Source organism: Mustela putorius, unplaced genomic scaffold, assembly GCF_011764305.1.
Source record: "Mustela putorius furo isolate JIRA1106 unplaced genomic scaffold, ASM1176430v1.1 tig00000174_pilon_pilon_pilon, whole genome shotgun sequence".
Taxonomy (NCBI): domain Eukaryota; kingdom Metazoa; phylum Chordata; class Mammalia; order Carnivora; family Mustelidae; genus Mustela; species Mustela putorius.
This window is the reverse complement of record NW_025421304.1, coordinates 28,319,868-28,342,417: the sequence shown is the minus strand read 5'-3', so window position 1 is coordinate 28,342,417 and position 22,550 is coordinate 28,319,868. Positions and strand designations below refer to the sequence as shown.

Below are 22,550 nucleotides of genomic sequence, written 5' to 3'. Positions count from 1 at the left end.
TATTTATTTATTTAATAGAGAGCAAGTGCAAGCCAGGGAAGAGTGGAAAAAAAAAAAAAATCCCGAGGAGGCTCCATGATCATTGCAGAGCCTGACATAGGGCTCAATCTTAGGGACCTTGAGATCACGACCTGAGCTGACATCAAGAGTTAGACACTTAACTGACTGAGCCACCCAGGTGCCCCTGATCTATATCCTATCTAATCAAATGTACAAACCACTTGACATTTTCTTCAAATAAAATTCTAAATGGGATCTTTTGACCTCAAACTAACTTTGAGGTTTAACCAGATGTTCCCTGGGAAAGCCAAAGGATTTCTCTCTCACCTACAAAGATGTTAAAATAATAACATTCCTTTGGTATATTAAATTACCCAGCAAGCATTATCAAATAAGAAGTGAGGCTAATTCTTCTTAGGTGATATTTGTATGGATGCCTATTAAGATAGGGGTTATAGAAATTATACAAAATTCCTACAAACCTGATATGTCCTAGAACAATGTTATCATTCCAGTTATGATCTTAAAATACTGTGTATCACAGAAATAACCAAATGTCCTTGTCAATTCTATTATAATGAATTCTCATCAGATGCTTAACCATAGACATTGAATTAATTAATTAATTTGAAGGAGAAAGACACAAGAGAGGGAACAGAGCAGAGGGAGTGAGAGAGGGAGAAGCAAGCTTCCCGCTGAGCAGGGAGCCCGATGCAGGGCTTGATCCCTGCATGATGATCATGACCTGAGCCAAAGGCAGATGCTTAACAACGGAGCCACCCGGGCGCCCCAACCATGGACATTTTAAAATCTTTTGTCATTTACAGACAGTTCCTGTTTTACTCTGATGCTTTTGCAAAATGAAGATTCACGGGATGGACCCTACCAAGTACTCTTGACCACTGACCCTGGTGCCCAATTACAAAGTGTCAAACCTGGGGACACACATCTCACAGCTAAAGAAGGTGCTACTTGGTACCGGGCCCTGTGCAAAAGACAGAGACCTCAAAAAAAAAAAAAAAAAAAAAAAAAAAAAAAACTAACAGGAAAAAGACAAGTAACTAATGTTGCTCTGACCTTGTTTCCATTCCTCCTTCCCTCTATGACCATCTTTTTCCTAATTGTTACACCATGAAGGTCTTAATGATTCTTGCTCACCTTTTGCCTTGCTCTGGCCTGGAAAGATGCTGTCATTGCTCACTTAGCTTAGGCCACTGCAAGCTGTGTGTGGGGTGGGGCAGCAGGGGAGTGGGTAATGCAACCTTTAAGTAACTGTTATATTTGCCACCAAACTGGTGATCTGGGATACCTGCCTCCTTGATTCCTAATGCCTTGGTTTCTCTGAAACAAACAGCCACTTTCTATCATGTTAGGCTCCCTAATCCTGAGGGTCCCTTTCCTGGACTCTTTTTTTTTTTTTTTTTTTTTTTAGATTTTATTTATTTATTTGTCAGAAGAGAGGAGCGAGAGTGAGCACAGGCAGACAGAGTGGCAGGCAGAGGCAGAGGGAGAAGCAGGTTCCCCACCAAGCAAGGAGCCCGATCGGGACTCGATCCCAGGACGCTGGGATCATGACCCGAGCTGAAGGCAGCTGCTCAACCAACTGAGCCACTCAGGCGTCCCCCTTTCCTGGACTCTTGTTAACGACCCCAAACCAGGGAAACTCATGTCTCTGTTCAAAGAAGGAGACACAAGGCAAGGGTAACCAGAATAAACCACCTGTGCAGTCTGCAGACCCTTCAGTTTTACTGTCACCTTTCCAGTCCCTAGTCACAGATTCAAATGGGAATTACCGAGAGTCACTCATTATTCAAAATTCATGTCCTGTGGCAGATCCCTACTGTCCTGTCCTGGTTAAGGTAAGTGCCAGTGAGGCTATGATCAGGCACCTCTCCCTAACTCTTGAAGACATTGTAGAATCTGCTGCTAAAGCGTTAGCTGCCCTATAGAAATCCCTAATCTCTCCAGCCAACACCGTTCCTGGTAAGAGGAGAGCCCCTGATGATCTTTTAGCTGAGCAAGAGGTTTTTGTGCCGTGGCCAGCACCACATGCTGCACTCAGGTGGACACTTGGAAGTTGAGACTCGGCTGCACAAGATCACTGAAATAAGTCAGTTGGCTTTTAAAAGTGCCTGTTCAACTGGGGTCTGTCTTTGACGATTTGATTCTGATTGGCTTAGGTCTTGGGGACCATGGCTGTCATGTGTACTCCAGACATTGGGCATTATCTTGCTTATAATAACCATAGCCTCCTCAGTGTGCTATATTCTCTCAAAAGTTTTAAAAGCATATTTTCTGCCCTCCACCACCAAGCAAATGATCTCAGTAAAGAATCCAAGAGAAGGGGCACCTGTGTGGCTCAGTGGGTTAAGTCTCTGCCTTTGGTTCAGGTTATGCTCTGAGGGTCCTGGGATTGAGCCCTGCATCAGGCTCTCTGCTCAGCAGGGAGCCTGCTTCCCCCTTTCTCTCTGCCTGCCTCTCTGCCTACTTGTGATCTCTGTCTGTTGGATGAATAAATAAAATCTTTAAAAAAAAAAAAAGAATTCAAGAGAATAACTGATTTAAAGAATGTGAACCCAATGTTGTGTGACCTGTGAATTACACATAATCAACGAAGTCTTCCAGAGAGTAACTGGCAATAGGACTAAAGCCTTGCATTTTTAAAAAAATATTCTATTTATTTATTAGAGAGAGAGAGAGGGCTCACAAGAGAGAGTGAGTGAGCATGAGCTGGGGGGGGGGGGGCGGCAAGGGGCAGAAGGCTGAGTAGGGAGCCCCAGCAGGACTTGATCCTAAGAGATTATGACCTGAGCCAGAGGCAGACACTTAACTGACTGAGGTATCCCTAAAACCTTGCATTTTTAAATCAGATCTCTTAGGCTGAGGGTCTAACTGAAGGGGGCAATTGCTAAAGCAAGACAACAGATCCAAAATGGAGTCACTTACACTTAGCCCTATGTTACTGAACAGACTTGCGGTTTCAGCTCACCCTGACCTAGAATCTTAAATAAATCAGTCAGGAATGGCCTGATCAGTACTAGTTAGGTAATCTATCTGATAGACCCTTCCACCACCTTTTCTCTAGGCTCAACATGGCTTGGCACTGCTACTAATCTTTAACACTATATATATATATATATATATGCACCCTAAGCCAATCAGAATCAAATAGGTCAAAGACAGACCCCAGTTGAACGGGCACTTTTAAAAGCCAACTGACTTATTTCAGTGATCTTGTGCAGCCGAGTCTCAACTTCCAAGTGTCCACCTGAGTGCATATATATATATGCACCCACTCAAGGAAAGTAACCTCAAAAGAAACCAATCCACTTTTCACAAAGTGTAACTTCCTTGTCCCCCCTCTTTTCTGCCTATAGAAGTCTTTCATTTGTACAGCTTCTCAGACCCCCATTCTACCTGCTAGACTGGATGCTGCCTGGTTCATGAATCATTAAATAAAGCCTCTTCCAAACGTACTGTTGAATTTTTTTTTTTAATTTTAATTTTTTTTCAAAGATTTTATTTATTTATTTGACAGAGAGTGAGGACAAGTAGGGGGAACAGCAGGCAGAGGGAGAGAGAGAAGCATGTTTCCCGCTGAGCAGGGAGCCCAATGTAGGTCTTAATTCCAGGACCCTGGGATCATGACCGTGGCCAAAGGCAGACTCTTAATGACTAAGCCACCCAGGTGCCCCTTAATTTTATTTTTTAACAGAATAAAGAATGAATTGGAATTAAGTGAATGTTCATTTTTCTCTAGGCTCAACATGGCTTGGCACTGCTACTAATCTTTAACATATATATATATATTTTTTTTTTAAGATTTTGTTTATTTATTTATTTGACAGAGAGAGCACACACATGCAGGGAGAGAAGCAAAGGGAGAGGGAGAAGCAGGCTCTCTACTGAGCAAGGAGCCCAATGTGGGGCTCGATCCCAGGACTCTGGGATCATGACCCAAGCCCAAGGCAGAGGCTTAACTACTGAACCACCCAGGCGCCCCTAACATTTTTGTATTTTGTCTATGATCACTTTCTTTTCTGCAAAATAATTTTCAAAAACATTGTGTTAAAGAGTTATTTATCAGGGTGTCTGGCTGGCCCACTCAGTGGAGTGTGTAACTCTCAATCCCCATATTGGGTATGCAGATTACTTAAAAAATAAAACCTTAAAAAAAGAAAAAAACAGACTTAAAAGATAGTTATTTGTCTTGATTATCGAGTTTTTTAGCACACCCTTAAATTTTACAAACCCTACCCTAAGGATGTACTTTTCATTTCTAATTTTTCTGATGGTTACACTTTATTTTTTTATTATTTTTTTAAAGATTTTTATTTATTTGACAGAGAGAGATCACAAGTAGCCAGAAAGGCAGGCAGAGACAGTGGGAAGCAGGCTCCCTGCTGAGCAGAGAGCCTGATACAGGACTCTATTCCAGGACCCTAAGATCATGACCAGAGCTGAAGGCAGAGGCTTAACCCACTGAGCCCCCCAGGCACCCCTGATTGTTACACTTTAAAGTCCTATTTCTTTTTCCTTCCCCTTTGGTAGTACAGGCATTCCTTGGAGATATTGCAGGTTTGGTTGCAGACAACCACAATAAATTAAATCGCATCAGTTTTTTGGTTTCCTAGTGTATATAACAATTATGTTTACCCCACACTTACTCTAGTAAGTGTACAATAGCATTATGTCTAACAATGTGCATACCTTAATTTAAAAATCCTTCATTATGTGTGTGTTTTAAGATTTTATTTACTTATTTGAGAGAGAGAGCCAGGAAGCAAAAGCAGGATATGGGCAGAGGGAGAAGTAGGCTCTCTGCTGAGCAAGTGGCCAGAAGCACAGCTTGATCTCCAGTCTCCAGGATCACCACCTGAGTGAAGGCAGGCATTTAACAGACTGCACCACTGGGGGTGAGGGGGGTGGGGGGGTGATATAATTCATTGTTAAAAAATACTAATCATCTGAGCTTTCAGGGAGTTATCATCACTGATCACAGATCAACACACCAAATATAATGAAAAGATTTGAAATATTGCCAAGAATTACCAAAATGTGTCACAGAAACAAAATGAGTAAATGCCGGTGGACAAAGGGTGTCCTCAGATTTGTTCCATGCGAGGTTGCCACAAACATTCAATTCATTTAAAAAAAAAAAAAAAGCAGACTAAAGCAAGCACAATAAAACCTGTAGGATTAAGACTAACTTTCACTTGGTAAGCCTTGAGAATTTTTTTCTGTGCTCTGTTCAGCTTCTCCAGGTAGGGCTGTGTGTAAATTCACTCCACCTTCATTTGTCTTGGCTGTTCTTAAATGCTTCCCTGTTACTGCTCTCACCCCCGGGATGAGCTCCTGGGGCACAAAACCAAACCAATCCCGTATTCTGAGGAGCAGGGGTTGGCACCAAGGGAAATGCATCTTCCTGGACCCCGGAGGGCAGAATCTGAACCTAGCCAAGGAAGAAACGAATTCCCTTTCCCAGGAACAGGTATCCCAAGCTACCTCAGGCATCAAAATCGAAGTCCAGAGTCACAGTGACTCAGCGAACTTGAGGCTTAAGAACCACAACACGGTACACCCTCCTCCCTGTCTGCCCCATTCCGTGCGGAGGCGCTTTCCCGAGGCTGGGAGAGGCACAGGGCGCGCCGGGACTCCACCAGACACTGGCACTCTGGTGTCCCCAAATGGTTTCTGGACAGAGTCCAGATGGGCATACCTCCCACCTGCACCCGTACTCTTTACCCGCGCCCTCCCGCCCCACTCCTTCCACGTCGGGGGTCCCCACTCCCGCCCCCAGACTCCCCTTTCTTCCCAGAACCGCAGCCCAGGCGCGCCCCGCCCTGCGCCCCAGAGTCCCAGAGGCCGGCTCCGCCCTGGTGGGCCCCAGTCCAGTGGGCCCGGCGCGAGGAGCTATAAAGTGGCGGGCGCTCTGCACGGGGCACCCCGGAGCCTCAGCTTCTGCTTGCAGACCTGGTCCCCCATACCCGCGCCACGACTTTGCCACGGCCAGCAGCGCTGCCAATCAAGGCACCACGGGAGCCCTTGCTGGTGAGTGCCTCGCCACGCTGCGGAGAACAGGGGCCCCTGGTCCACGTTTGCTTCCGGGAGCCCCGAGGGGTTTGGAAAGCAAAGGCATTAGGATCCTGGGATAAGCCCTCACCAGACACGGAGGTAAGGGGAACTCCTGTTTCGACCCCATTCGCACAAACTGGGGTGGGCGTTTGAAAGAGACTTGACCTCGAAGCAAAAAAAAAAAAAAAAAAAAGCCTTCCAGAACACGTTGAAACCGGTCGTCCGGGGCAAATTTGGCCCCTTGGCACACCTTGTTTGGCCTTACATAACTGAAAACATTTTGGTATAAGTTGCTACTATCCACAGTAAATATCGTTGATTTCATTTAAAAAGTGAATTATCTGATTCTGGAGGAAAATTAAAAGATCCAGTGATGGCTGGAGCTGGGGAAGTTGTTCCCTTTAGTTGGATAGAGACCAGCCCCAGGCTGTCTGGCTAGGGGACAGTTTTGATTGTGACCGTTGGGAGTGACAGAGCCTCTCCTCTCCACCATCTACCGGAGGGAGACCTTATGGGTCACCCCAACTTTACCTGATGCAGGCCTGGCCTCAGAGACACCCCAGCAGCAAGGAAGACCTGCAGGCAGAGGGTGCTCTTTTCCCAGAAAGCCTCATTCCCAGATGGGATAGTGCTACCATTTAGGAAGCGATCTCCTCGACTGCAACAGAACTCCACCTTGCAATTTTCTTCCCTCTGAACCTTGTTCTGTTTTCTGAAAACACACATGCAGAGAGTCTCATCTTGCCAAAAGCAAGTGAGGGGATGGACTTAATGTTGCGGTTGACAAACTAGGGTTAGAATCTCTGTGAAAAGGGCCGAGCCAGAGATTGGAAGCCCACCCAGAGTTTCTAGAAACCTAGGGAAGCGTCTGGGAGGGACTGCTTTGCAGCTGACAAGGCTTCCTGCGTGCATTTACTTCATTCAAAGCTGTCCTCAGGGCACCAGCACTCCCTCCTCTAATACAGGACAAGAGCCAGTTCCTGATTTTCCCGTCTTACAGAATATTCTGTGTATCCAGAGCGTTTGTTACACCACGCAGTGCCTCTGATTGGCATGTACGTGTTCCTCCAGGAACCCAAGGAGCCCAGGAGGCAGAAACAGCATGCACGAACCTGATTAGAGGGCCTGTCCTTATTCTATTGCTTATTCTTCTGCCAGAATGATCCAGTGGGTAATGTTCTCTTTTACTGCTAAAGATATCTGGATGTGCTTTACATTAAAACAAAGTGCCATGACCTCTTTTCTTTCTCTTCCAGCTTTATCTTCTTCGGTCGTTTAAGTTCTATGTTGGTCTTGAATGAACGTGCCCCTTGACAGAGTACCATGCAGTCAGGAATGTTCGAGAAAACTTGGTTCTGGATTGGCCTGAGTTTTAAGGCAGAGAATTGTAGGAACGTGGTAGCCTCAGAAGAGGACAGAGGCCAAGTCCCCCGAAACAGTCGGGAGGCTTTGGCCATACACCAGAATGTATGCTCTATGGAAATATTGTGTGTTTTTGCATACTGGTGTATCCCAAATGCCTAAAGCAGTGCCCAGTGGGTAGGAGGTACTCACTCAAGCCTGGTGGAGAGGCTGAGAGGATGCGTTAGAACATGAGCATTGCACAGGGAGAGATAAAGTTGGCTCGGGTGGATAGAGAACGCAAAAGCCGGTGGGGAAGGAACGAGGGATTTGAGAACACAGAAAAGGACAGAAACAGGGAGCGTATTTCAAGCAGGGACTGAAACCTGAAGAGAGTTGCATTAACAAGGACAGGCTCAGCCGTGGGATAAGCAGTGGCTTCTGTTAGGTCAGTGGGGTGCCTGGCAAACAGACATGAACGTTAAATTAGAAAGCCCCATTTGTCTTTCAAACCTCTCCGGCAACTGGCGGCTCCTCTGAAGCCTTTCCTCATCGGCCAGCCCTGAAGTGAACGGTTTTCCTCAGGAATTTTGTCCCTGGTCTCCCCTGTCAGGCTAACGCCGTTAGTTTTCTGTGTGTCTTTCTTAGTTCCCTTGTCAGGGTAAATCCTGAGAAAATCAAGCTTGTCATACAGCTCGTTAAGTGGCAGGAAGGACCACTGGGCCCTTCAAGTCCAAAGACCGCAGGTTTGACCGCAGGACTGGCAACGAGTGACTTGGTGTTACGACGTGGGGTAGTGATTCTCCTGTTTACCTTTTCCCTCTGGCGAAGCAGCACAACTACTCCGTGGACTGCAAATCAGTGTTGTGCGTGCAGCACCTTTTACAATTTGCCTACTGCGTTGTTTTCAGGAATCCATATATTCCAGATACTCAACTTTGTTGGTTCTATTTCTCGCAAATATGTCCTTCCTGTTTGTGTCTTGTCTCTCGTATTGCTTGTATTTGAAGGTATCAGGCGTCCTGTAGCTCGTAGCTGATGAGCTACTCATCAGCGAAAAGGGTAGGTAGCCTGATTTTCTCATTTTACATGAAGTACCTTTATATTTTACTACTTAGGAAATGCTTGTTGATACGGACACTGATAAGAAGTTAATGGGGCGCCTGGGTGGCTCAGTGGGTTAGGCCTCTGCTTTTCGCTTGGGTCATGATCTCAGGGTCCTGGGATCGAGCCCCGCACTGGGCTCTCTACTCAGCAGGGAGCCTGCTTCCTCCTCTCTCCCTCTCTCCCTCTCTCTGCCCGCCTCTCTGCCTACTCGTGATCTCTGTCAACTGAATAAATAAAATCTTAAAAAAAAGAAAAGAAGTTAAAAAAATATTTATATATAGGTAGAAAGCCAAGAGAATAAAAAACTGACAAAGCAGTATTCAGTAAACACTGATGTAACTAATGCAAAGTTCAGTCACAGAGAAAATGCTCGTGGGAACTTAAGGTACTCACATTTCTCCTGAGAATGGGAAGTCGTGGAGTTTGATAAAAAAAAAAAAAAGAGAGAGGCTGGGGGTAGGAGCTTGTTGAGGCAGCCCCAGGAGCTCTCTTCCCTTTTCCCCCCAGGGCCATCCAAAGCAGATAAACCACTTTCATAGCATGTAAATGCCTTATCAAACTTCCATTCTGCCACCTCAGAGTTTACGGCGTCTGGAAACGCCGCGAGCAAGCCTGGCGACGCTGCTCTCGCGAGGGTGGGGGGCGGGAAGCTGACGCGGGCCTGCACTGAGCCCGAAGCGCCTGCGCCCACTGGAGCTCCGCCCGTGGGCACAACTGTTGCGAGCAGTGAGAAACCAGGTAGGAGTCCCAGTGACTAGGAGCGGCGGCGGTGGTGGGCTCCTCCATTCTCTTCCGTTCTCTGGCCCTTCCCCTCGCTGCTGCCTGCATGCGGTTGTGTAGATTTCTCTCTCTCTCCATATATATATGGAGTGTGTGTGTGTGTGTGTCCGTCCGTCCGTCCGTCCGTCCAGTTTCAGGGGCGCCTGCGTGGCTTAGTCAGTGAAGCATCTGCCTTCAGCTCAGGTTCATGCCACAGTCCTGGGATCGAGTCCCATGTCGGGCTCCCTCTGCCTCTCCTGAATCACTCGTTCTCTCAGTCTCTCTCTTGCTCTCAGGCGCGCTCTCTCTCTCAAATAAATAATAATACTCCAGTTTTACCCCTCACTATGCTAACTTTCTTGACTTGTTTGTGCCTCAGTGTTCCCATCTATGATATGAGGATACTCACTGTAGCTATCTCAGCATTGCCAGGACGTCTGCAAAAGAATGCAAAGCACTCCAAGCAGTGCCTAGCACAGAGTAAGCATCCATTAATGGTATTCTTGCAGAGAAAGGCAAAAAGTATTTCCCTTGTACGTGGAATCTAAAAACCCAAATAATGAACAAACAAACAAGAAGACATATGCCCATAAATACAAACAAACAAACAAAGGGACTTTGCCAGAGGGGAGTGGGATGGGCAGAAGGACAAAATGGGTGAAGGAGAGTGGGAGGCATGGGCTTCCAGTTATGGAATGAATAAGTCGGGGTGGGGGGCAGTGGCGGGGGGAGTGAAAGGTACAGCACAGGGAATATAATCAGTGGTGATATAACAGTGTGGTGGGGTATGACAGGAGGGAGCTACGTTTGGGGTGAGCCCAGCCTAATGTACAGACATGCAGAATCACTGTGGTGTTCATCTGAAATGAAAGTAACGTTGTGTGTCAAATATACTTCAGTTAAAATAAAGAAGAAAAAGGGGCACCTGGCTGGCTCAGTTGGAGGAGCTCGGGCTTCTGGGTGGTGAGTTCAAGCCCCACGTTGGGTATAGAGATGACTGTAAAATAAATAGAACTTTGGGGCGCCTGGGTGGCTCAGTGGGTTAAAGCCTCTGCCTTTGGCTCAGGCCATGATCCCAGAGTCCTGGGATCGAGCCCCGCATCAAACTCTCTGCTCAGTGGGGAGCCTGCTTCCTCCTCTCTCTCTGACTGCCTCTCTGCCTACTTGCCTCTTGCCTCTGTCTGTCAAATAAATAAATAAAATCTTAAAACAAAAAAACAACAACAAAAAACAACAGCTGCCTCTGGCTGGGGTCGTGATCCCGGAATCCTGGGATCAAGCCCCATATCGGGCTGGGATCAAGCCCCATATCGGGCTCCCTGCTCAGCAAGGAGCCTGCTTCTCTTCAGTGAGGAGCCTGCTTTTCCCTCTCTCTCTCTCTGACCCTCCTTCCCCGTTCATACCCTCTCTCTCTCTAATAAATAAAATCCTGAAAAGAAATATAGAACTTAAAATGCTGTTCTTGTAAGACTAGAGCATTCTTGTTCTAACAATTTTATTAATACAGGTCCAAGAAAAAAAAGTAAATCATTCCCCTCTGTCTCTATCTCCTTGTCATCTCTTAGCTAAAAAAACTAATTTCCTCTTATACCTATATACTGCATATCTACCCACACATATATGTAGTTTCTTTCTTTGTCTTTTTTTTTTTTTTTTAAGTAATGTTTATACCCAACATGGGCTTCAAACTCACAACTCCAGGATCTAGAGTTGCAAGCTCCGGCTGAGCCAACCAGATGCCCCTCTTTCTTTGTCTTTTATAAAAATGGGTTCACATTTACTTCATTTTATGAGCTAACAGTATATCATGGATATCTTTTTTCTGGGTGACTATATATATAGTTAACTCTTAATTGTTAACAACATACCAGTCTTTGGTCTATATATATTGTAATTTATTCAGATAGTCCCCATAAATAGTTAGGTTGTATCCACTTTTTGCGGATGAAAACACTAAAACAATACACATCCTTGTTCATGTATCCTTATGTCCCAATGCTTTTAGTCTGTAAAACAGATTCCCCAAAATGGAGAACTAGATAAAAAATTTATGTGTTCTTTTTCTTTTTTTTTTTTCTTTTTTTTTTTTTTTTTGAGAGAGAGAGAGTGAACAGAGAGGGAAGGTGGAGAGGGAAAAAGAATCCTAAGCAGACTCCATGCCGACACAGGGGTCGATCTCACAACCCTGAGATTGTGACTTGAGCTGAGATCAAGAGTCAGGCACTTAACCAACTGAGCCACCCAGGTGCTCCAAAGATTTATGTGTCTTTACAATTTTAAAAGATTCAGCCTAATTACTCTCCCCAAAGGTGGATGCAGCTCGTATTCTCACCAGCAACATGCCAGTCTTCCTGCGGTCTTAATAGACCTCAGTATTCCTTGTCTTAAATTGTTTTGCCAATCTTTTTTTTTTTTTTTTAAAGATTTTATTTATAAGTAATCTCTACACCCAACGTGGGGCCTGAACTGACAACCCTGAGATCAAGACTTGCACCCTCCACGGACTGAGCCAGCCTGTTGCCACAGCTTTGCCAATCTGATGGGTAAATAATAATATCTCTCTCTCTCTTTTTTTAAGATTTTATTTATTTATTTGACAGAGAGATCACAAGTAGACAGAGAGGCAGGCAGAGAGGGAGAGGGCAGCAGGCTCCCTGCTCAGCAGAGAGCTGGGTGTGGGTGCGGAGCTCGATCCCAGGACCCTGAGATCATGACCTGAGCTGAAGGCAGAGTCTTAACTCGCTGAGCCACCCAGGCGCCCCTAATATCTCATTTTAATGTGCTTTTCCAGAGGGCATTTCCCTAAAGTGCTGGGCAGGGCACTTGCTCATTTGTTTTTTTCATTGGCATTTCTTCCTCCTTGTATACAGCAGTGGCCTTGAGTTATTTTTCTGTTGCATCATCTTTTTATAGGCATTCTTTGGGATTTTAACCCTTTGTGATAAGAGTTGCAGATACCGTCTAGCTGGTGTCTTTTGACTTTGTTTATGGTGCCTTCTGGTACAAACAAATTTTTAATTTTCATGTGGCTTTACCTGGCAAGCTTTTCCTTCATGGTTTCTGAATCTCTAGTCTTTCTTAAAAATATTCTCTATCTTGAGGTTATACAAATTCTCCCTTTAGAGGTTTACTCTGCCAGGAATTTATTGCTCTATGTTGTGTGTTTGTGGGATACTGGGAAAAAAAAAACCACTCAAAATACGTATTGAATATAATAGATGTACTAAAAAGTGCACAAAATCGAAGTGGCTTGTCACAGACTTGTGTGATCAGCACCCAGATGAAGAAATAAAACATTGCCAGTACCCCCAAAGCTCCTTCTGATCACTACTCCTTGACAAGGGGAACCACTATCCTGACTCCTAACACCTTATATTAGTTTTTGAAGGGGTTAATTCCATCTTTAGTAGGTGACTGCATCACCTACTGCCTAACAAAGTAGACTCTCCCTTTTTTTTCTTTTATTTATTTAGTAACCTCTGTGCCCAATGTGGGGCTTAAAATCACAACCCCAAGATCAACAGCCCCCTGCTTTGCCAACAGCGCCAGCCAGGCACCCCTGAAGCTGATTCTTGCCTTGTGGATCCTGGCTTGGCTGCCCTGCAGCTGAAGCTTTGCTTCTTGGTAACTGATTTTCTCCATATGCCTTGTGTGTACCTGAGCAGCCAGAAAAGCACTGATCGTCCTGGCCCACGCAGAGAAGACATCCTTCAACTATGCCATGAAGGAGGCTGCGGTGGAGGCCTTGAAGAGGAAAGGATGGGAGGTCACTGTGTCGGACCTATACGCTATGAACTTCAATCCCGTCATCTCCAGAAAGGACATCACAGGTAGGAGCAGCTCCCTCCTTTCATGAGGTCTCTGTGGCACATCTCAGCTGCGGGTTCTCTGGCCCTGCCTGGGCCCTTTTGGCTCCAACCTGTCTTTTTCCTCGAGGCAGGCACACTGAAGGACCCAGGGAACTTTCAGTATCCTGCCGAATCTGTTCTAGCTTATAAGGAAGGCCGTCTGAGCCCGGATATTGTGGCGGAACAAAAGAAGCTGGAAGCCGCGGACCTTGTGATTTTTCAGGTGTGGTCAGACATCAGAAGAGGTGTCGGGACACTTGAGTTCTTACTGCCCGAGCCTGGTCACCTCGTTAGCTATGTGATCTTAGGAAAGTCAGTTACCCACTTGAGTGCATTCTCTGTAAAGAACGGTGATGATTTCAAAGGTATGCTATTACACAGATTAATAGACCCGGTGCCCCAGCCATACTCCTCTATGGGAGGAGTGGCTACAGAAATGACACCAAAGCCTGGTGCTTTTCTTCAATTAGGGATTCCTTGTGGGATTTCTCCCAGTTTGCTGTTGTCCCCTTTTCCTGCATCAGCACCCCGAGGGGTCTGCCGAGGGAAGCATGGGAAAGAGACCTCTGGGAGCTTTCCAGCTGAAGGGCCCGCTGCCCTGCTTAATGTGTTCCAGCTGCAGAGTGGGGCCTTTCTTCTCCTGGAAGCTGTCTTCCTGCTAGGCAGTCAGTACTGGACATGCATATGCTTCTTGTTAGGCCTCTCTCTTGAAAATGCCAGACTGGACTCAGTGGCTTTGCTTCTCCTGGTTCTAACCAGCTTTTTAATACTAAACATGGGATGTCTTTGACACTAGAAACAGCACAGGGAGGGTGATGCCAGCTGTGGTTTTTGCAATTATTCAATCAGCTGCAAAGAATCCAAACTTTTAGGTCTTTTATTCCACCCTCAGTCCTGCTGCTATAGATCAAAGCCACGCACCATTAGCCAGTGTCCCCTGGAATGTCTTCTTGGGGGCGTGTTTTCTGCTGCATCATATCCTGGTGCAACCAAAGAAGTGGCAGGAGCAGCTTTCAAGTCTGCATCTCATATTTTAGAATTGGAGTGTATCTTGGGGGTCTTTTAATTTAGCTTCTATCCGACACATAAGTTTAATTTACTATAAGTACAACTGCGCAGGTTGTGCACTGCCAAATAGCAACATCAAAGAGCAATGTATATACACTGCAGATTTTTAGATTATAACATGTTACCAACGGACGAGAGGCAAAGTCTTACAATAGAAGAATCAGCGTACTATGAATGATAGTCTTTCAACATAGAAATAGTGTCCTGAGGAGGAACACTTTAATTCAAACCGAGGTGCCATGTGGGCTAGCCTCTTGCTCACTTTCCTCACTTCTCCATGAACAACCAGAGGAAGAATAAACTCTCAATATCCTGCAAGCCAAACAATTCTATTTTCAGCTCTGACTGTAGAACAAATCTACTTGTCTAAACAACCTACACATTTCTCTTAAAAGCTGCCGGTGGCCCCTCACTGTTGCAGAGTCATAAATATAAGAAGCCTCTAGAGGTTACTCAAGCCCCTCTTTCCACAAGTAGGCACATGAGACAGGGAAAGTAAGGGGCTTATGGGGCAGAGGTTTTACATCATGTCAGTGGCAGAATCAGGGCGAGAACACAATCTCGTGTTCTTTCTGTTTTAAAACCCAACTCCCAGGGTGCCTGGTTGGCTCAGTGGGTTAAAGCCTCTGCCTTCGGCTCTGGTCATGATCCCAGGGTCCTGGGATCGAGCCCCGCATCGGGCTCTCTGCTCGGCAGGGAGCCTGCTTCTCCCTCTCTCTCTGCCTGCCTCTCTGCCTACTTGTGATCTCTGTCAAATAAATAAATAAAAACCTTAAAAAGAAAAACAAACACCCAACCCCCTTTGCCCCTCTCCTGTAGGTCAGTAACTATTCAAGTATCAGAGAAAGATACCAAGTCAAGGAGTGTCAAGTTGACTGACCAAGGACAATAATTTTAATGTGCTAACTCCTCCAGAAGAAATGACAAGGGCCCGACCAAGAAAGGTCGACCAAGAAGTTTGCCTGTGACATCATAGGCAGCAGCTAAGCACCTGAGCCACCTTCTGATCTGACCCCTTTGTCCTCTGTCCCACAGTTCCCACTGCAGTGGTTTGGAGTCCCTGCCATCCTGAAAGGCTGGTTTGAGCGAGTGCTCATAGGGGAATTTGCTTATACATATGCTGCCATGTATGACAAGGGACCTTTCCGGGTAGGTGGATAGTTCTGCTTTCTCTATCAGCTATATTCTGGTTCGACTCTCTTCTGAGGCAGGGTTTTGAACAGATATGAAGAGAGATCCTGGGAGAGATGGATCGGAAAGTTTTTGGAAGTATTTAGACATGACTTTAGGACTTGCTTTAAAATAACCTGGGGAGGTGCCTCTTTAGCACAGTAGGTAGCGCATCAGTCTCATAAAATAGCCCGGGAACCTAAGGGGGAAGGGTTTGAGTTACAGCTAATACTGAGAGTTGAAGCTGGGGGTGGTGGTGTGTATGTGGAAGCATCATTATACTATTTTCTCTACGTATGACATTTTCCATAATAAAAATAAAAAAAGAAAGTCTATCTTCGTTTTTTAGAGACCCAACTACTACACAAGAAATATTTTGAGGCCTCTTGGATTCCATGACTAAATACATGTGTAGCACTGCGGGGAGACAGGTAGAAACAATAGAGTTCTACTTGGGCGCCAGCAATCCACACTGGTTTTGTAGTTCCCCCAATTTGCCACCAGTAGTATGGAGCCCTTGGCTAGCCATGGCTGTTAACTCCTGGAGTCCCACTGAGTAGCTCAGTGGAGTCAATGTGCAGCTGGGCGGACTTGGGTGTTCTTTTCCCAGGGGCTCTTTCATTAACTTCCTGTCACCATGGAGCTGTGGAGGGAAACAATGACTTGCCTTTTGCAGAATAAGAAGACCGTGCTTTCCATCACCACTGGTGGCAGCGGCTCCATGTACTCTCTGCAGGGTATCCACGGAGACATGAATATCATTCTCTGGCCAATTCAGGTTACTTTTTTTCAATGAACCTTTGGTGGGGGCTAATTAATTGAGGTTTCTTTGGGGTCCAGATCCTCAAGATCACAGCTGAAAATAGACCTGAGGGGTGAGGAGGAAAGCAATGTAATAATTCAGAACTCCAGGGACAGGGAGCTCCCTTTTAGGCCCTGCTTGTCTTCCCAGACCCCCTTATTGCAAGAAAAATTTGAATTTTTCTTCCAAACATTGCTGCCTCCTAACCAAGGGCTCGTGCATGTAATCCCTAGATTCATATAGCCATGTGCCCCTATTCTCTCCAGATGACTGACCTCTCTCTCCAAGCTTCCTGGCTTTCTCCAAGTTGCTGCTACAGCCTCACAAACTCTTAGAAAATTGTAAGAAATGATTTAGTCCAGAGTGAAGTTAGAACAAAAGTGAAAAATGAGGTAGGCTTTTTGTGGTTGGTCACTGGACTATCAAGATAATCTCTTCCAAGGAAGAGGGTTGGAGAGAAGAGCAAACGAGGTGGCCATTTGTAAGAGTGAACCATTAATACTGGAGAATAAATTATAAGAATCATTTGCGGAGGCTCATCTGGTTAAATGGAGAGGCGGAGAAAGGCACATCTGCATGCCTTGGCAAGTCAGCTGCCAAGAAGCTGAAACTCCCTTATGTAATAGAACTTCCGGTATTTTTGGCAGAGGATCCCAGGCTGGCAGGGTTTCAAGGTTTTATTCATTTAAAAAGGAGCTCAGCTGAATAGGCTAACATAGGTAACAGCTAGGAATAGAGCGCAGATGAGAGACAATAACTATGAATTGATTCTCCAGAAGGGCTCAGGTCCCCATATCGAAGTGTCTTAATGGAAAACCTAGATTAACTTTTATTGTTTGTATATGGCACAAACTGTGTAGGGTTTGTTCTGTGACTCATGTTTGTGCTTTTGTGTTTCCCCAGAGTGGCACTCTCCATTTCTGTGGCTTCCAAGTCTTGGAACCTCAACTGACCTACAGCATTGGGCACACTCCTATGGATGCCCGAATTCAGATCTTGGAAGGATGGAAGAAACGCCTGGAGAATATCTGGGATGAGACTCCACTGTATTTTGCTCCAAGTAGCCTCTTTGACTTAAACTTCCAGGCAGGATTCTTAATGAAAAAGGAAGTGCAGGATGAGCAGAAAAATGAAACATTCGGCCTTTCTGTGGGCCATCATTTGGGCAAGTCCATCCCAACTGACAACCAGATCAAAGCCAGAAAATGAGACTCACAAGACTTGGTTTCCTTCTAAAATGTAGCAAAATTGAGGTTTCTTATTCAGACTTCCTTGACTTGCTTTAGTCTTTAAGGTGGGTTTCTTTTTCCACAGGGAATGAATCGGGGACAGAATAGACTGTATTAATATATTTTTGGTTAGTTTTCTTTCTGATTCTTATGATTGCTATCTTGGCAAAATCTGATTAGGCTCAAGAGGCCACTTAGGTTATAAAGCAGGGCAAGGAGTAGAAAGATGCCAGACAATAATCTTTATGGTCCTCTACACGATTTAATTCCTCTTATTAGGGATACATTTTTAGGGTCTAATGTGGCAAGGCAAAAATCTAACTCTTCAATGATATATTTTTCTTTTAATCACCTCTCTGTGGCTTATGGCAGAAGGGAATTGCTCAGAGAAAGAAATGACTGAATCTGTCTGACCCAAGGGACTTGTTTAGTAGTTAGTAATTTATGCTTGTTTATGGTATTGGTTTTAATTACTGCACAGTGACTAATATGCCTAATGTTTTACTCATGCTTCAACCTCTGTTGTATGTATACAGTACCTACAGATACCTTCAAGTAAAAGATAATAGAAGTCTCTTTTTTATTTCTGTCTTCTAATTTAATGTCTGCAGAAATAAGCCAACACCTCTATACACTATATCTGCTGCAATGAATGAATTCAGGAAAAGTTACTCCCCATACTTAGCAACAGCCTTCTCCAAATAGTATTTTATTTCTGAGCTATATAACACACTGGAAGGTTTCCCTCTATCATTGCTAAACTGATGACTTTCCTTTTGTATGCATTTTGGTCCCACAATTTTGGGGATGAAATTGTAATCCTAGAGTTTCATTAACTGAACAATTTTGACATTAATATTCCAACTTCCAATTTCAATTAAAGTCAGGCTCACTGTCAGTATAACTCAAGTAGAATATGACGAAATGCCGCCCTCTTGTGGTGCACTGAAAGAAAACAGGAGAGATTAGGCAAAGCCAGGTTGCCTGAAACTGTGAACAGTTTCCTGGACCTGCCAAGAAAATGAGGGCGGCAGACCAGAGCCTCATGTGCTAGATGCTGACAGGTACTTGGGTATTTCTCCCTATACAATACACACAATGGCATATGGCTAGGTGCTTCAGTTTGAAAAATATTTTCTTGTTACCTTCATCCTCACTGCAATTTTGTGTAAATTTCTGAAAGTTCCCAGTGAAATAAATAAAACCCATTTCTACAAATAGACCTGCTCACTAGTTTCAGTGAAGCTACTGATAAAGGCATACAGGCAAAAGTGGAATCTACTAGGGAGGATGGGATTAGAGCATGCAATAAGAAATTATGGCCCCAGGTGCCTGGCTGGCTAAGTCTGAGATGCAGCTCTTGATCTCAGAGTTGTGAGTTCCAACCCTATGTTGGGTGGAGAGCATTCCTTAAAAATAAGATCTTTAAAAACAAACGGCCAGGGGCGCCTGGGTGGCTCAGTGGGTTAAAGCCTCTGCCTTTGGCTCAGGTCATGGTCCCATGGTCCTGGGATCGAGCCCCCCTCATCAGGCTCTCTGCTCAGCAGGGAGCCTGCTTCCTCCTCCTCTCTCTCTCTGCCTGCCTCTCTGCCTACTTGTGATCTCTGTCAAATAAATAAATAAAATCTTAAACAAACAAACAAACAAAAAAACCAAACAGCCAGAAGCCTCTACTACTTGAGAGCTCTCCCAACAGGGCTGTTTCATATTGAATGGTAATGGAACAACCTATTAAGATCCTTGCAGGGAATCTACAGGACATTTAGAGAGATCCAGGTAAGAATGTTATAGAAATCAAGAAAAAAATAGAATTCAGTAAACACATACCTAGGGGCAGCAGTATTTATTGTAATTTGCCTGATTTATTCTGATTTTATCTAGTCACTGGGCTAGGTACTCATCTAGGCACTGGGAGCATAGCAATGAACAAAACCAAGTACCTCATGCTAGGAAGAAAGAGCAGGCTGAGAGAGATGGGATATGAGTTTTGTTTTATAAAGACTTCCTCAATAAGGCTACGTTTGAGCAAAGACCTGATAAAGTGAGAGAGTGAGATGTAGATGCATGAAGGCAGGAGTGAAGGCAGAATGCACATATCTGAGGCAGGAGCATGTCCAGTGTGAGGAAGAAAGAGGACGGACATTCATGTGACTAAAGCAGAGAAAGGAGGAGTGGCCTAGGTCAGACACATAGCTGGAATCAGCTCACACAGAGCCTTACGAGCTCTGTAAGTATATAAGAATAGAAAGTGGCTGGAGAGTTTTGGGCAGAGCTATAATATGACTCATGTTTAATGCTGGCTGGTAGGGAGGAATCAAGTGTAAGAGTGATGGAAGCATGGCTTGTGCTTATGGGACAGTGTAACAATCTACTTCATAAATGCTTTGAGCAACAGAGGTGTCAAGTAGAAGACGTATTTATAAGGTTCGATACATCTCAAAGGTTGGCCTAACAGTAGTTGATAAAGGATCATATCTAGGTCAAATAAAAACCTCAAAGGTATTTTGGCTTACGCAACTAAAAGAATGGAAACTCCATTTGCTAAGATGAGCAAGAATCTGTTAAGCATATTGAGGGCAGAGTTGGGGTCAGGAAGGGTGAAATCAGAATTTGACTTCAGGCATTCTATGTTTGAGATGGATGGTAATAGGTACCTGGAGTTTGGGGAGAAGTTATGACTGGAGTCATACATATGGAAATCTTCAACATAGAGATAGTATATAATGCTATGTCAAGGATGAGATTACCACTGCAATAGAGAAGAGATCTGATGATTGACCTCTAGGGCTCTCCAGTGTTAGGAGGTCAAGAAGATGAGTAAGAAAGAAAGTAGCCAGCGGAGTGGGAGATCGGAGTTGCAGGATCCTGAAAGCTGAGAAAAGAAAGTGTTTCAAAGAGGGAGTGATCGGGTGTGTCAAATACTACTCATAAGCCAAGTAGGATACATCTGAGAATGGACCTTTGGATATAGCTAGATGGAGGCTATTCTGATGATTTTGACAAGAGATATTTCAGGAGAGTGGTCTCATGAAAGCCTGACTGGAATGGGTTCAAGAAGGAATGGAAGGAGAGGAAGTGGAAACTCTGTGTATGGAGTTAATGTGGTCAAAAAGTTATTTATTTAAGAGATAAAGGAAATTACAGCAAATTTATATGCCAGTAGGAATGACTCAGAAAAGATTTTGATGCTGGAGAAAGAAGACAATCAAAGGAACATGTCTTTGATTAAAAAAACAAGGGGGCACAAAAGGATCTGGGATCTAGCAAACAAGGGTAGAATAGCTAAGTAGTATCAGGACTAGTAATATTAAAACAAGGTTAACACTTATTAGGCACTTACTGTGTGCCAGGAATTAAGTAGTTCTTACATGGATTAATTTACTTTGTTCTTGCAATAACCCTAAGGTTTTTATTTTTGTTTCTGCTTTATAAATTAGGAGATGGAGGAATGGAGAGGTTAAATAACATGTGCAGGGGCCAGAACTCCACTGAGGTGGGCAAACTCAAGAGCCTCTGCTTTTAAGTACTATACTGTATTGCCTCAGCTGAAGCAGGGACAATGGTACCATGAAAGAGAGCACAAGAATAGCTACCAATACTGTTATTTTTTTTAAAGATTTTATTTATTTATTTGACAGACAAAGATCACAAGTAGGCAGAGAGGCAGGCAGAGAGAGAGGAGGAAGCAGGCTCCCTGCTGAGCAGATAGCCCGATGCGGGGCTCGATCCCAGGACCCTGAGATCATGACCTGAGCCGAAGGCAGAGACTTTAACCCACTGAGCCACCCAGGCGCCCCATACTTTTTTTTTTTTTTAATAATGTTTTATTTATTCATCAGAGAGAGAGGATGAGCACAAGCAGGGGAGTGGCAGGCAGAGGCAGAGGGAGAAAGAGGCTGCCTGCTGAGCAAGGAGCCTGATGCTGGACTTGATCCCAGGACACTGGGGTCAAGACCTGAGCTGAAGGGAGATGCTTAACTGACTGAGCCAACCAGGCGCCCCTCAATACTTTCTCTTGAGAGCAAGACCATTAAGCGTTGCTGTTGAGAAACTGTAGCTGCTTTTATACTTCTAGAGTCCCTGTTGTGTCCTGAGCAGGCATAAATGATGTTCCATTTCCCTTACAGGCCTGATTATATGGCTGCTGAGAATGTGTTTGCTCCTTAAAACATGACATAGTACTACTCTTATCAGCTTAGAGTAAAGCAGAACAACCACTTCCCCTATTCTGGACACTGTAACAAATTATGTAACCTAGCACTGCATCAGCTTTTCTGGCAGCTACTTAAAAGTCTCAACTTCAGATCAGTCTTTTGCCCGCATTGGCAAGTTTTGAACCCAAGTATTTTTTTTTTACCCTTTTATTATTTTCGCTTCAAAAAAAATTTTTTTTAAAGATTTTATTTATTCATTTGACAGAAAGAGATATCACAAGTAGGCGGAGAGGCAGGCAGAGAGAGAGAGAGGAGGAAGCAGGTTCCCTGCTGAGCAGACAGCCCGATGTGGGGCTCGATCCCAGGACCCTGGGATCATGACCTGATCCGAAGGCAGAGGCTTTAACCCACTGAGCCACCCAGGCTCCCACCCCCCAAAATTTTTTAATTAAAATTTTAGGTCACTAACATACAGTGCAATATTGGTTTGTGGAGTAGAATTCAGTGATTCCTCACTTACATACACCACCATAACAAGTGCCCTCTTTGATACCCATTACCCATCTAACCCATCTGCCACCCTTTTTGATATTTATACTTACTGAATTTCATTTCATTATCACTCCTTTCCAGTGCTGTTGAAGTCAATAAATACCAAAAGAAAACTTTTAAACACATTTAAAACAATGGTAGCATTATTGAAATATATATAGTCTCCTAAAATGACAAGTTGTGTTTATATACATCTGGGTATGTTGAAAATTCAGTCACTTTCATAGAATCAACAGACACAGTCTGTATTTGGTAAGAAGGTATAAACATATGATTTAAAGAACTGCTTCTGAAGTTTCATATATTTTTATTTATATATATTTTTATTTATATATCATACTCATATCTATGTATCATCTGTATCTGTGTTTAATATCAATTACATTTCTCCATAGTCTAGTAGGTGCATATAGATTTTTTTCTCATTTCAAATACTGCTAGTGGT

The 22,550-nt window shown here is 44.3% G+C and overlaps 1 protein-coding gene across 3 annotated transcripts; it reads left to right on the top strand.

Annotated features, from left to right (window-relative positions):
* Positions 1-5,585: 5,585 nt before the first annotated feature.
* NQO1 (NAD(P)H quinone dehydrogenase 1) lies at positions 5,586-17,982 on the top strand. Of its 3 annotated transcripts, none has more exons than XM_045076241.1 (7): positions 5,912-6,174; positions 11,706-11,825; positions 12,948-13,112; positions 13,223-13,353; positions 15,234-15,347; positions 16,045-16,146; positions 17,074-17,982. In XM_045076241.1, exons 2-7 carry the CDS (start codon positions 11,822-11,824, stop codon positions 17,377-17,379), a joined length of 822 nt encoding a protein of 273 aa, XP_044932176.1. In that variant the 5' UTR covers positions 5,912-6,174; positions 11,706-11,821; the 3' UTR covers positions 17,380-17,982. The 3 variants fall into 3 exon arrangements, with proteins under 3 accessions (XP_004744612.1, XP_044932176.1, XP_044932177.1); XM_045076242.1 differs by having other exon boundaries at positions 5,924-6,051; XM_004744555.3 differs by lacking the exon at positions 11,706-11,825 and having other exon boundaries at positions 5,586-6,051.
* Positions 17,983-22,550: the final 4,568 nt, after the last annotated feature.

Coding starts and splice junctions, on each gene's coding strand:
- NQO1 (XM_004744555.3), top strand. CDS start 5,688: ATGGTTTCTGGACAGAGTCCAGATGGGCATACCTCCCACCTGCACCCG. Junction 13,113..13,222: donor CTCCAGAAAGGACATCACAG/GTAGGAGCAGCT, acceptor TCCTCGAGGCAG/GCACACTGAAGGACCCAGGG. Junction 13,354..15,233: donor CGGACCTTGTGATTTTTCAG/GTGTGGTCAGAC, acceptor TCTGTCCCACAG/TTCCCACTGCAGTGGTTTGG.